The 15,298-nt window shown below is 39.1% G+C and overlaps 1 protein-coding gene across 3 annotated transcripts in view; it reads left to right on the top strand.

Moving 5' to 3' along the window:
* The window catches only part of DNM3 (dynamin 3), a 178,607-nt gene that overhangs the window by 27,517 nt on the left and 135,792 nt on the right, over positions 1-15,298 (top strand). For all 3 annotated transcript variants that reach the window (XM_050712395.1, XM_035537314.1, XM_035537315.1), the window contains exons 8-12: positions 3,882-4,017; positions 5,081-5,148; positions 7,017-7,155; positions 10,817-10,903; positions 14,575-14,645. In XM_050712395.1, coding sequence (XP_050568352.1) covers positions 3,882-4,017; positions 5,081-5,148; positions 7,017-7,155; positions 10,817-10,903; positions 14,575-14,645 — 501 coding nt within the window. The remainder of the gene's footprint in view (positions 1-3,881; positions 4,018-5,080; positions 5,149-7,016; positions 7,156-10,816; positions 10,904-14,574; positions 14,646-15,298) is intronic.

Here is a 15,298-nt window from a genome sequence, read left to right as displayed (position 1 = left end):
AAAATTCTATATGTTGATTCTTAAGAATTTTGTGCGTGATGTTCCGTAACACTTAACCACTTTCAGCAGGGTTTTCACTAAATTAATATTAGTAGTCATAGAAAGAGAGAAAGCAGGACAGGAAGAGATACAAGGATGGGCAGCATAGATGATTGAAGGTAATAAACTGCTTCTGATTGTATGGACACATTCTTCAGCCTGTCAAAAAGATGACCTCAGGCAAAGGAAGGAGATTGTTAGAAGTCTGTAAGATGAGGTGCTTGAAAAGAGAATAGGGAATGCTTCTTTTTCTGATATGAAAACTTGGGCATCCAAAAGAACTTGAAGATGGCAAGATCAAAATTAATTGTAGGTAGTAAACCACGGGATGTGCACCTATGTTACAGAGTTCCTTGCTGCAGGAGCTGATATTAATAGTTTGTGGGCTTTCAAAAGCAGCTAGGCAAATTCTTGGGGACAGAGAAAACATCAAGATTAGTAAGTACACGGTCGTACCCCTGCTGCATGGAACACGTGAATGGCAATTTATTGAGGCCAAGAGAGTATTCTGGAGAATTATCATTGTATTCTTGCTCCGTTCTCACATTTTTTCCTAGGCACTTACTGTTTGTCACTGTCTTACATTCAAGTGATGGTATATTCTCTGACCATACTCTGACAACTTGCATCCCTGTTTTTTTCCTGAAGAAATCATGGGTTGAACATTGCTGGATGAATTGAAACAATTTCTGGAACTAGATTATACTAAGTTTCAAACTAGAATGTTTTTACACTACTCAAGTCACTGTCCAGTTTGGGTCTCATCCACAAAATACAAGATTTTGTAACACTGTTGTGCCTGTTGTCATATTCCTGTTCTGACTGATTTCAAAGGTTTTTCAGCATTCTCGGCTCTCTGGGTTAGATGGTAATAGCATTGGCTTGTGAAAATGTTTGAGTTTTGGACAGAGTCCATTCCTTAATTACAAGTGGAAAATGGTCACCTGAACGAATGAGGCTTTCCTGAACCAGCTGAAGACTTTGATTTAGTCCTTGTTTTTGTAACAGCCGTGTCTGAAAGGGTAGACATAAGTCTGTCCCTCGTAACTTTACTTCAGGAGTTCTGGTTGAAAGAAAAACCTGAGGATGTAACCTAGGACTCTCCTAGGAGAGTACAACACAAGTATTTTTTTCAGCCTGTATATTTGGTCATTTAGCTGCTAGAAAAACACTTATGGCATTAGGACTTGTTAAGTGCTGCTGGCATCTTAAGGTTGTTCTACTATTGTAACACTGTCTAAAGAAAAAAATAAATTCCATTTTAGCCTGAATTATCCTGCTTGGTGCAGTTTTTATGCACAGTTTTTCTAATACCTTCATAATCAGTAGGTGCTATAGCAGAAGTTAACTTTTGTCAGTAAAAATTCTCCTTGCTTTTTGTTTGGTCTGTGGAAAGTAACGCAGCTAGAAACTTTCCTCTGATCTCCTCTGTTCCATAATACGTATAAGAAAACAAACTACCTGAACTTACCCTGCTTGACAAACTTAACTTCCTTTCATGCAAACGTCACCCATCTAGTTGACCAAGGGAAGCCATTTCGTGTAATCTTTTTGGATTTCAGTTAAGCTTTTGTACTGTTTCTCACAATATTCTTCTGGACAAAATGTCCAGCTAGGTAAAAACATAACACGATGGGTGAACAGTTGGCTGATGGGTTGGGCTCAAAGGATTATAGTAACTGGGGTTACATCAGGCTGGAAGCCAGTCACTAGTGGGGTTCCCCAGGGCTCCATTTTAGGAGCCCATCCAGTTCTCTTTAATGTTTTCGTAAGTGATTTGAATGTAGGACTTGAAAGTGTTTTAAGTAAGTTTGTAGATGATAGGACAAGAGGGAATGGCCTCAAGTTGCACTGGAGGAGGTTCAGGTCAGAAATCCTGAGAAATTTCTTCTCAGAAAGAGTAGTCAGGTATTGGAGCAGGTTGCCCAGGAAGGTGGCGGAGTCACCGTCCCTGGGGGTGTTTAAGGAAAGGATGGATGTGGTACTTGGGGACATGGTTTAGTGGGTGACATTGGTGGTGGGGTGGTTGGACGAGATGATCTTGGAGGTCTTTTCCAACCTTAATGCTCCAATGATACTAAATTGGGAGGAGCTGTTGACTCTGTTGTGGGTAGAGAGGCCTGGCAGCCAGGAGGGCCAGCCATACTGGGGGGTGCCTCAGGCCCAGCATTGCCAGCCAGACAAGGGAAGGGATTGTCCCGCTCTGCACTGGTGCAGCCTCACCTCGAGCGCTGTGTGTAGTTTTGGGCTCCACAGTACAAAAAGGACATAAAACTGTTAGAAGGCCTCCAAAAGAGGGAAAAAAAGGTGATGTGGGGCCTGGAAAGCAAGATGTCTGAGGAGCAACTGAGGTGACGTGGTTTGTGCAGAGCAGAGCAGGCTGAGGGGAGGCCTCATGGCAGCCTGCAGCTTCCTCATGAGGGGAACAGAGGGGCAGGCGTTGAGCTCTGCTCTATGGGGACAGCGACAGGACCTGAGGGAATGGCATGGAGCTGGGACAGGGGAGGGTCAGGCTGGGTATTAGGAAAAGTTTCTTCACTGAAGAGGGTCGTCGGGCACTGGAACAGGTCCCTAGGGCAGTGGTCACGGCACCGAGCCTGCTGGAGTTCAAGAAGCGTTTGGACAAAGCTCTCAGAAATACGGTCTGATTTTGCGGTGATCCTGTGTGGAACTGGGAGTTGAATTTGATGATCTTTGTGTCCCCTCCAACTCAGGATATTCCATGATTCACCCCCATAAGGTAATCTTAAGTTTCTGCAGTCATCTTCAAAAATTGATTTGTGGGGCTCTACACTTGCCCCGTTTCCATAATTTCTGTTAGCCCGGGCTGCATAGGTATCTGAGGTTTAAGAACACATGATGTGCACTGTTACTTTCTGGCTGAATCCATTGCTTCAAATGTTAGGCCAGATGCTTGTGCTTACTTTAAAAAAAAAAAAAAAAAAATCTCTCCCTGATTATTCCATAACTGGAGGAGTTCTCATATGTATGGCTAGGTGCTTCTGATGTAGAAGTCTAAGCACAACTGAGTAAGCTGAAGTCTGTGGTACTGAGAGCTAATGCATTGGCTTGTTAGTACTGGCTTCTGGGCAAGTTGTTTGGCATGGGAAAGTTAAGTAACTTGGCTGCCACTATAAGATCTGCCAGCACTGGATCAGCTTAATGGCTTGATACACATCGTGCTGTTGGACTGTGTCTTTTTGAAAGAAGTTAGAAGGATCAAAGGGTCATTGTGGAGAAGTAAGCTCTCCACAGATGGTAACTCTTGCTATAAGATTAGAGTTTTTTGCTTCTGGTGGTCCGCCCCGTTGAACTCTACTGTTTCTGTAATGACATTTAAGTATGAGTGCTTTTCGATTCATATACAGTACAGGTATTATAGCTTAAACATTGAGATTTGTATTTGCTTATCCTACTACAGACTGCCATCACTTTTTCTTTTCTGAATAAAATAGAATAGCATGTATGTAATAGAAGATGCATTTACAATTTTGTGATCATTAGTGAAATAAGGATGTAGCCTGGTATGCTGCTGTATGTGTTGCTGACTTTAATATATGTTTTCTTAAGCAGTATTTAAAAAAAAAAAAACATTTATGAAGAAAGAAAATAGTATACTGAGCTATGTCCTGTGAGACAGAATGATGTGAGTGTATGGTGGAATGGGTTTGCAAAGAGAAGTATAGCAACCTGCATTGGCAACTTAGCTGGATGAGCTCTTGTAAATACTTTTGTAAATTCTTAAACGTGTTTTAATTCAATAATACTTGCATAGTACTGAAGTAACAGTTGATAGTTGATGTGCTTAAGTGTATCTTTTTTCTCCTCCCTTTGAAATTTAGGATGGTACAACAGTTTTCAGTGGACTTCGAAAAAAGAATCGAAGGATCAGGAGATCAGGTCGATACACTAGAACTTTCAGGAGGTGCCAAAATTAATCGTATTTTCCATGAACGTTTCCCTTTTGAACTAGTGAAGGTATTTATCCATCTTAGTGGTGTTCTTTGAGTTTTATTTATGTATTCCTATGTTCATATAGATGGTAGTAAAGCAGAGATAAAGTTTGATCGGAAGAACTTGATTTTAACTGTGAAAGAAATTACATTAAGTGATGATTGAGACATTTAGCTTCATTTCTAGTTGTGGGTACTGAGATATGCTGAGGATTCTGAAATACAGTAGTTAGAATATAATTAAAGTCACGCTTCTTACTACTTTCCATGCTTTTTTATTTTTTAATCACAAATGGCATCTTCCTTCCAGTTTGGGGGGGGGGGGGGGGGGGCAGGCAGAGAAACAGTTATGGCTGGCAAATTCAGGTTGCTGTGTTCAAATAGCTAGTACCTGTTAAAACTAGAGTAATAGAAAATAACTATTTTCTGGCTTTTCTACTTCCTGTTTTCGGAACAGAAGACAAAGCCAGCTTTCAGTCCCACCTTTCCATAGTGGAAAGGGGAGGGGAAGTGAAGCAGAAGCAAATATGGTGTTCAGAGATGACATTTTTCCTCTTGATACATCTCTTCTTGCTTACCCATCCTCTGAATAACAGAAAAAACTGCGGTTTGGTAGTCTGTGAACAAGTAAACTGTTTTTTTATGGATTTGTTATATGTTCTTTTACCTTTTCTTTCACTGCAGTGACTTCATTTTTCCCTCACAGTGAACCCTACTGTATTTCTAGTCTGCATTCTTTGACGCTTTTTATAGGCTTCCTTTCCGCCTATTTAAAAAAAAAAAAGTTGCATCTTCTGAATGATGTTTTTAGCTTACTCCAACACCTCCATGTTTCTTTTTGGAATGCTCTGCAAATACATCTTAAAAGATTCACCCGAAAGGGTGAATAATTTCCGACACTCCTTATTGTTGTCTGAAGCCTTAGTGTTAAAACATTTTAAAATACTTAAGTCTTCTTTAGTGTAATTAGAAATTAATAGTATGTTAGTTGAACTTGCTTGTCTCCCAGTTATATAGGGAGAAGTAATATTTTCTATTTTATTTCAGAACTTCACCTCATATGATCTCAAATGCTTTTGTTCTTCTAGATGGAGTTCAATGAGAGAGAACTGCGGAGAGAAATAAGTTATGCCATCAAGAACATACATGGTATCAGGCAAGTGCTCCCATGTTTTCAAGCCTGATCGTGTTGCAGAGGGTTTGGTTTCTTTAACCTGTGGAGACACTGGCTACTGATTGCTAGACTACATTACTAAGGCACTGCTCCCAACAGCTGACTTTTTTTCTTCCACTCCTTCACACTTCTGTTTTTCAGGTACCTATTTTGGGCTGATCAGCTGGTTTGCCTGAAGAGGTTTAATTTACCTGGAAATCTTGGAAAAGTATTTTACAGAGAAAATCAATGACTTTTTTTTATCCTGGTAGTGCCAGCTAAAGCGTATAACTTTAATTTCCAATATAACATAGGATTTTCACTGCATGAAGGCTGTTGGAATTGGTGTAACTGATTGTAACCGTGCATACACAGAGGAGAAGTTCTTAGCTGCCCCTTTTTCTGCTAATTTTTAATTGCCCTACCCAGTAAATTCAATATCGGATCCAAATCCTATATGAACTTTTTGATGCATGGTGGACATCACTGCAGGAGAACAAAACATTTATGGAAACTATTATTTCATTATAATGATCACGGTTTTGGGAACGCTGATGCAGTGGCTCGCTTGAGGAATTTGTGAGTCTAGTTGGTGAGGAGAACTTTGTTCTTCTAAGAAAAAGACAAAAACTTACGAAGTAATGCAGTTTTGGACAAGTCAGAAACCTCTGTAAAGCACACAATGAAAGCACAAGTTTAAAGACCAGGTACGACAGTGAGCTATCTTGCATTTCAATGAGAAATCCATTTAAATGGACAGGACTGTTGCAGGCAGCATCTTCTGGAATTTCAGTCTCATTATGAAAACTTTTTCAAGAATTTGTCTCTGTTGGCAATACGAAAATACAGGGGCTCTTTGACAGGTTCTCTTTCTTCTGGAGAAGTTTTGTCTCTCTGCAGTTTTTGTCCCAGGGGAGTGGGCATATTTGTCTTCCTTTTCTTGTTTAACTTCTTGAAATACTGGGGTAGGCCTTGCTTGTTTCTTAGGTAGGATACAAGATGTTGAATTCACAAAGAAGCTTACATAAAACATACACACAAACTCCTAAGGCTAAGTGTTTTCTTCTTGGGGATAGCGAAATTGAATTCATATGCAACTGTTGTTACCTGCTAGCCGTTACAATGTTGTTGTGATCTAAGATCATGTTGCAGTGGGCTTACAGCCAGCTTCCATAATGTGTGTTTTAAATTCTTAAATTCTCAAATAGATGATTCCAGTAGTTGTGGTACAGTATTTGAACTTTTTTAGTTTTATTGGTGGCAAGGTCTAGATGAGCAATTTGTGGTGGCAAGCTATTAGTTCTGGGCATGTTTTTAAAGTTTTCTTTTTTATATAACTTAAGATCTGTCAAGCTAGATCTTTGCAAGCAGTGTTTGAAAGAGAAGTAAGGGCTGTTTGTTTAAAACTGTTTCTGTGAGATGCTTGTTTATATAAGTTCACATATGGTGCAGTGGCAAACTGAAATTCTCCACGTATGACTCTGAGTAACAGAACCATATTTACTGTTGTGAGTGCAGAGTGAAATGCAACTATAGGATTCTTCATGGTTTACTCTGCAAGTGGTTGTACATGGAGTGCTGCCATTCACCTCTAAGGTTTGGGGCGCTGCTGAAGAGGCTTCACCGTGTTATTCCAATACTTTTTAGAGTTTTTGCAGTCATCTAGTAGGGCATGTTTCAACTTCTATATTCTTACTACATGATTACACTTTCCTTTTTAAAGAGAAAGAAGCAAATTTAGTTCTACAGAAGGCTGTATAGGGATATCATCATAATTCAGCTCTAAGCCTCTGAAAACGTAGATGAGCAACTAGGTTAAAAAAAGTCTTGCAGGATGTATTACTACCTTACATATTCTTTCATGTCCACAGAACAGGTTTGTTTACTCCAGATATGGCATTTGAAGCTATTGTTAAAAAACAGATTGTCAAGCTGAAAGGACCTTGCTTAAAAAGCGTGGATCTGGTGATGCAAGAGTTAATCAACACGGTCAAGAAATGCACTAAAAAGGTAACTTGCAAATAGATCTGGCAATGTAAGTAGAACATGATTATAGTAGCTAACACAAAGTCTGACTTGCATTCTAGGGTGTTATAAGAGATTTGAGCTAGTTACTTTATTTACAGAGTAAAGCTCCAAATAGTTACAACTTCTGCAATATTCAAAAACAAAATAATGCTGAAAATGTTCTCTTTTTGAGTCCTGTGTTTTGAGTATGTACGTGTCCTGATTGGAGTTTTGTTGAGTCAGGAGTTGCCCTCTGGCTTCCACTTTATAATCCTGTTTTCATGGGTACTGCAAATGGAACGTAGGCAGCAACTCTGCTCGTATGTAAATCAGGAAAAAAGAAATTGTACTTGGAAAATTTTCTTTCTTAATGCTTACAAGAGGAAGAAACGGTGAAACTTTTCTAGAGCCAAGGCCTCAGATGTGTTCAGAGAGGTCTATCAAGGAGGAAAAAATACTCATTCTGTATTGGGTGGTACCACAGTTCTTTGCAAAGTCAGGGAGCCATAAAATCTCCTGTGCTTTTCTCATAAACAACCCCAAAGCTCATAATGTCCAGCTGTCAAGAAGTTAGAATGCTAGGAAGGTTTCATCTCCCTTGTATTTGTACCTCCTTGCATTAGTGTTGACAAATGAGCTTGCTGCTGCACAGAAACGTCAAACCTTAATGCTCAGCAGTGCTTTCCACATAGAGCTTCCTGATATGAAAATTGTGTGCATCTATTAAAGTTGTTTGTTATCCTACAATAGTAATGGATTATCAAATTGGTTAATCAAAATTAAACGTAGTGTTAGTGTGAGTGTTTGGGAATGTTTTTCCTGAAGTGTATGCGTAAGTTGTTCTATAGTCTTAAAATGAAACCTCAAACTTTCCCCTGCTCAGGTGGGACTAAGGAAGCATGTCAGGTATTAATGTGAAGCTGAGTGAACGCAGTGATCAGATATCTGTTGCGAGTACTTCACTGATGTGGAGGGGGACAGACACTCCCCCCCACCCCCCATTTCCTTTTCATAGGAAAGGTGTTATCTGTGAATATTACTTACTTGCCTGGAACACTGGCAATTAGCAGTTGCTGATTGTCAGCTATCTTTTCTCCCTTTGCTCTGTTATATTTTAGAAGATCGCGTTGACTCTTGTAGACTTCTTACCTAACTGGCTGCTTTTATTTGTTTCACCTCTTGTTCATCTGTCTTTCTCACCGTCTCAGAGTGCAGGGCACCCTATTTGTAGCAAGGCCAGGAGCAGGTCTGGGATATGAGCACTGATATGCTGAAGTTGTTGAGAAATGTCCTGCCATAATCTTTACATTCCTCTGAATAATGCAACTCTTTATATCGCTCAGGAGATAAATGAGCTATTTCGTAAAACAGGAAAGGATAATCATCTTTTGGCAGAGACCATAGGGAATTGAATTAATCACAAAACTTTGAGCTGAATTTCCATTTTTTTTCCAAATTTGAAAGATACATCACTTGAATTAATTGCGCAGAGTCTTTTCCCAGTGCTATCGGTTACGCTTACCCCATTTTACTGATCACATTAGTTCTGTTATTGAGATGCAAAGATGTTGCCACAAGGTGGAGCCTTCAAAGAACAAGAACTTGGCAATTATTTAGAGCACTGCTCTGGAATTAGACACACAAGAGAGAGGCATTGAGACATCTCACCACAAGGCTGATAAACTGGTTTTTAGTATAAATTGTTCCCTGCTCACTTGCTCGAGTAAGCACGCTTGCAACATAGCATTATTTTTAGACTGTGCTTAATGTTTAAGTGTTGTATACTAGCTTATGTTTTGCTTTTATTCTTTTGTTTAATTTGTCTTCCAGACTATTCAAGCATGCAATTTATTGGTAATTCTGCAGCCGCTGTAAATATCTAAGTTGGAGTAGCTAAGTGGGATAAGTGAACAACTTAGAGACAAATGTACTAACCAGTTGAAAAAATTGTTAATATCTTGTTGTCTATTTTGTCATAATAAACAAGGAATAAGATAGTGCAGCGTAGGGAGCTCTTCTCTCAAAGTTTTTTGGGCAGTCAGGTAAAATGTACTTTATCTGGAGTACCTTCTGTTGGAATGGTTGATGGCTTGTGCTTTAGCTGGTGAAGCTTTGTTACAGTGCTCTTGTGCACATTGTTTTAGAATGTGTGTGTATATATATGTATGTATATATATACACACACACACACACTTAGGAAAATAACTTTTACGTGATGCCTCCCCATTAGTTTCCCTGGAGCTTTGTGTCGATTGCAGGGTGTATTCAAGGGATGTGACAAGCTAAGGTGAACGGCAGTGCTGTGAGACTCAACCCTTTCTAACCTCTTATCTGCATTTTGAGCCTTCCACTACTTCTGAGTGGGATTGCTTAGATTGTGACCAGTTGTGTTGCATTGTTGCACCTAAATATTTTTTATATATATATGATTTGTAATATTTACAAATTTAAGATTTTATGTTCTATGATATTACAACTATGATTATTATGAAATCATTTTATGATATTAAAAATTTATTTTATGTTTTGCAATATTTACAGGTAATTCTGTCAAGTTCTCTTTAGTAATGAGAAACCACCCTGGGAAAAGAAATTAATTGTGAATTGTTAGAAAGATCTGTTATTCAGCTAATTTCCCCAACTTGTTTTTTATCTCTGTAATGGAACCATTTAGGTACTGAAGACAGATAAATGATCAGTAGTTGTTAACGATTTAAAGTAGATTGAAATATGGAGATTCTATAGAAGTGTACTTAGAAAGGAAGAGAGCTAATGTGTATATATGTGTATGTATATACACCTGTGTATATGTATTTATGTGTACATGTCTATATGCACATCTACATGGGGGTATGTAGTATAAGCAGTTCGTATTGTTACAGAAGAGACTGGTGTATTCCCTGTTGTTTCTTCACCTGAAGCTTTAATTCTAAACAATGAATTCAAAATAGAACAAAAATTTAAGTTTCCATTGTTAATGAGCCTTAGTGCTGGGTGACACAACACAGTTCTAGATCCAACAGATAGTCTATCGGGTATTCAATTTCATGTTTGTTTTTTTTCCTAATGTAATAACAGCTGACACAACCCAAAAGCTGGAATACACAACTTTTTCCCCCCAAAATTCATATTAATCCAGACTTTTGCTGTATTTAATTTTTTTTATTACACCTTCATTCATCCACGCCTTGTAATTACAATGTTTAAAGATGGTTTTCTTTTAGGTTTATGTGATTGCTTTCTTTCCGTGTTGGTATTTGTTCTCTTAGCAGTGTGCTATTGTTGACATACATTTATGGATTAACTCCTGTCTTTTCTCTTTATATTTAAGAGAGACTTGCATTGTATTTAGATAAAAGAGCTGAAAGTATTAAGATTTCAATGTTGCAGTTGCTATTATTCCAAACAATTATGTCCCAAATGTCTTTTCCTCAATGTGTCGTGGAGCAAAAGTGCAGAAACAATCTAAGTGTCTAGGTCCCTCCAGTTTTTCTGAAAAATCACTATTAATAGCAAGTAAGGCTTGCTTTGTAGCCTACTTAATGGTTAGTCCAAGAATTTATAATACTTGCTTTTCCGGCAGAGAGGGAAGTGGAGGTTTCTCTGTTTGTATTCTACTGAAGCCACTGTGCAGCTGTAAATTTCTATTATTTTTGCTTCTCAGCTGGCAACATATCCAAGACTGTGTGAGGAAACGGAAAGAATTGTTGCTGGCTATATTCGTGAAAGAGAAGAGAAGACGAAGGATCAGGTGAGAACATACACAACATCTAATGGTTCGGGGAAATGTTTGGAGGAAGAAAGTTATTACGTATAAAGTAAAGTAAGATAATGAAAGATTTTTGCAGCAACAGGCTACACGCTTCGGAATGGGAGAGAAATTGCTTTTCTACCACTGAGGTTTGACAGAGGAGACTAGAAAATCCTAATTGCTATAGAAAATCCTAATTGGCCTTTCAAGAGGATGTGGATGTAGCAAGGAGAGGTGCTGGCAGTACAGAGCCAGTATCAATCATTCTTTCCCTGTCAATGCCACTGGAGACTGTGACCCAGGAAGGAGGCTAATGTCCTGATTCTTAATGATTTTGTCTTTCTTAGTGACAGCTAAACAACATAATCTAGAGTAAACCTTACATTCCTATAATTTATGGTGGGGATATGAGTAGTCGGTCACATGTTCATCAGCATCTTGCTTCCTACTGTGCTTCTTGGAAGTGAACGTGCTCTTTACATAGGAAAGCAATGGAAGACGAAAGAAAAAATTATCTGCTTGCTTTATTTTAACACAATGACTGTAGTTCTTCTGTCCCTCTTGGTGAAACTCCAGGCATAGAGCTCTGGGAATTACTGTAAAATGAAAAAGGTGAGTCAGTTAATCAATATCATAGCTTAATTCAGGACAGTTGGCATCTGCAAGCAAACTCTGATCCTGTTTTCTCTTCAGTATCTACGTAGAACCAAGACACGTTTCTCTAAGTGTTCTGAGTTTCTTCTCATTTCCTCCTCTTTTTTTTTTTTCCATTAAGCATTAAGAATGCTGAAGACGAAAGGGAGATGCTTTCATCTCAGTGCCTGTGGTTGCGTGTTGGGCCATGGGCAGAAAGAGCTCATTTCTCCTGCTTGTTCCATGAGCTGACTGGACACGGCCCAGCTCCAGAGCTACATTCAGGCTAATGCAATTTGCCTCTTTATACCAGGGCTTGATGGCTCAGAAACAGCATTACGCAACTGCGCTTGTCGCCTCCAGACGATGGTACCTTGTATCCAGTCAGCTCAAGACATGACTTAAGGATACCAGGCCCCAGTGGCAATGTTGGCTTAGTGTTAGCTTGTTCCTGTGCCGCAGCGGGCCATCGTCTTAGCTGTGCCATAACAGCTGTTTGTGGGAAAATGATTCATGATCAAACAAATGCACACAGAAATATCCAGACTTTTTAATGCTTTGCTTTCAGGCTTTTTTAACAGACCAGTCCCATGCTCTAATCACAGCGAGGCCAACAAGCAATTGTGCTAGAACTCTTGCAGGAGTGACAAGCTACGTAGAGGATGTGTGAGCTCAGGCAAGCATTGCTGCTGAAGTTCTGTGTTGCTAAACAGTAGCAAAAGCACACAGGCTGAGCTGAGCTACCTGGCCCTGCTGTCTCTGGCCATGTTGGCAGGCTTAAGGTGCTTAGAACCACTGGAACTGACTCCTGAGGGCTATTTTGTACCTTGAAAAGTAATGTCTCAAATCTGAAGATTAAAAAGTAATCCCTCCTTTGGATTCTAAAATTAGCAAGAACAAGTCTTCTCCTATAACCCCTCTAAAGGACAGAGGGACTGCTATTAAGCTGATAACTTCTGATTGTGGTATTTTAAACTCAGAGTTTCAAGAGTTGGTTCATCAGCACCTTTCCAGGTTCATGGATGTACAGCTTTTCTGGCTGTAGTTTTCCTTGAAGTTAAGAATAAATAAATACGTTTTGGAGAAATGTCTCTAAGACATTCATTACACAGCTGAGCACTCCAAATCCAGGAAACTTTAAAGCTTAGACTACGTGTGAGAAAATCCCCTGGGAGTGGAAAGGGGAATAATTGTCTAGGAAGTAAAGAGTGTGACGACAAAAATATTTGGGAAAGAGGGGCTCCTAAGTAGTTCTAGGCTCCTGGCTCGCCAACCGTGGTGAGCAGTGTAGTGTATTCTACTTCTTTTCCCTTAAACTGTTCTGTGCATATGTAGTCTTTAAAAGTCATTTTGAAAAATGTATTTGCTGGGCTTGTGCTTGCAGAGAGTTCTAGTTAGCACATCCAGTTACTTAAGAATTTGGAAGAAGATAAAAATTACTTAGAATTTTATTTCTTATTTTTCTGTTCTTCATTGTGTGCACATACCTGGCAATTTCCCAGAACAAAGTACAAAATACCTTCTTTTTGCAAATGCCAAGAATTGGTCAAATAGGTTATTGTCACATAGTCCCATCATTATTTATGCTGTTAACAGTTACAGTTAATAAATAAAAATGCTAGTGAGGATATTTTTGGAGGTAAGAGCTAAACCCAAATCCCTGCTATCTTCTGTTGTCTGTGAGACTAAATAGAATTTGGAAGTGATGAAGAATTTGGGAGTGATGCTGTGTTTGTGGAGCTGTGCAGAAATAACTGTACACTTGGAGGGGATTAAATGCTGAAGGAATGGATCCAAGTGAAGTTATTGTCTTCATGTTTAGGTGTTGTTCAAAAGCACAGTAGTGTGATGCTTTGATATGGCACAATAAGCATGTAGAAGTTTGGGCTTCATATTGGGAACAACTTGGTGGGATTTCTTTGTTAGGTAAGGAGAGCTTTGTATTCTCATAAAGTAGTCGTTATTTCAATAGTTTATAATAGTAAAAGTCATATTTTATTGTCATTGGTGAGGCTTATCTATCCAAGTGTTCTTACTATCACAGTCTGACAATAGTGTTTACTAATAAGTTCATGCCTCAGGGGCATCAGTATGGATAGTAGGTTGGATAATTATACAATTTGATGTTATTAGTCTTGGTTATGAAGCTTTGGATAGGAGCGGGGAGAAGGTAGTAAAAGGCTTCCTCTTTTTACAAAATCTTGCTGACTATGAAGTAAGAAATTTGGTGACTGTGGTGGTAGCAATAGCTTTTTTCCTTGCTCCCTGCTGATAGATGGAAAATGAAAAGATAGGGGGAAAGTAAAATCATGATTTCCTTCAGTCTCATGCATGTTCAAGAAGCTGAGCAAGGGTGGGAGTGGGTTTTCTCCAACGTCTTAGCAAGTTCTTTGCCTGGTTAGATTATAAAGTTTGATTCAAATTCTGTCTCCGGGATCTAGAAGGATCGGCAAGTAGTAAGTTGATACATTTCTCTTTCACAAACCATTCATTCTGTTGAATTGACTGTCTCATCTCTCAAGCCTGGTGTGTGCACCAGAATGCCTGTTTAGTACCTGCACTCTAAGTTTTCTGGGACAGGGCTAGCTTATGTATCACTTCTTTATGTAGTACCTAAAGAAAACGATGGCCTCCTGATTTTAGCTTAAAGTTTCAGTTACCTTGCTGGCTTGGCTGGAACGGTACCGGTAGACAGGATTTTCATTAGCTTGAAGAAACTTGTTGCCTATTATTAAACTCTTTCTGGTCAGGTATAGTTGATCTTAATGAAGTGGACAAAGGCCAAGTTAGTAAAAATGCTCTGTCAGGAAAAAATAGAGGGAAGGGGTTAAGCTCTTCTGTAGTCTAGTACATTAAACAAGCATACAAACAGGAGTGGTGGGATTTAGAAAATATTGTTGCTTTTGACATGAACAATTATGAAAGGAATATTTAATAATGCAGAAAACTCAAAGTTTTGTTCTCTTCTGCCTTCCTTTTCCTCAATCTCGCTCCTCCACCTCACCCATTCTTTTTTGGTCTCTTGTCTCCCCTAATAGGTGCTGCTGCTGATTGATATCCAGGTTTCTTACATCAACACCAACCATGAAGACTTCATTGGCTTCGCGAAGTATGTATATAGCTACTTTGGTATAAAGACGCTGTCAGAGATTTTTTTTTTTTTTTTTTTACTAAGTTCAAAACAGAAGTCTTGAGCGTGACAGTGGAGATGCAAGCTACGAAGTCCCAAATATGTAGAACCATGCTTTTTCTCAATATGTGTAGTGTTAAACTCTATCACACTTGTCAGGGATTCTTTACCCTTGCTCACAAGCCTCGATTCACTGAAGCTTATGTTTGGGCCTGGGATCACATCAGTCTCAGGAGGCAGCTTCAGCAGAGCTGATGCCCTTGCTGTATCCGTTTTAGGACCACAGAAATGTGTGTTATTGGTGGTATTTCTGTATTGTTGCTAATGGATATTTTGGGAGCTGGGATTCCACGTGAAACAGTTTCATTCAGAGTAATAGATGTCACTGAATTTTAAGTGTGCCTGCTGTTTGGCTCTAGAAGATAATAGTAACAGAATAGCCTCCAGGGCCTGGTTTGATGTTGTCCTTGCTTAATTGAAAAGACTGTGAGAATATTCTCCATAACGTCCTCCCCAGCTTCCGGCAATTTTGTTCCTCAGGGACTTCATACCAGCACTTTGACACTAGTCAAAATGTTAAAGATGTCTTCACACTTTGAAGAATAAATGTTTCTTCAGTCATATTCATTTGC

This window comes from Cygnus atratus, chromosome 8, assembly GCF_013377495.2.
Source record: "Cygnus atratus isolate AKBS03 ecotype Queensland, Australia chromosome 8, CAtr_DNAZoo_HiC_assembly, whole genome shotgun sequence".
NCBI classification, from domain to species: Eukaryota; Metazoa; Chordata; class Aves; order Anseriformes; family Anatidae; genus Cygnus; species Cygnus atratus.
This window is presented reverse-complemented; position numbering and strand designations above follow the sequence as displayed.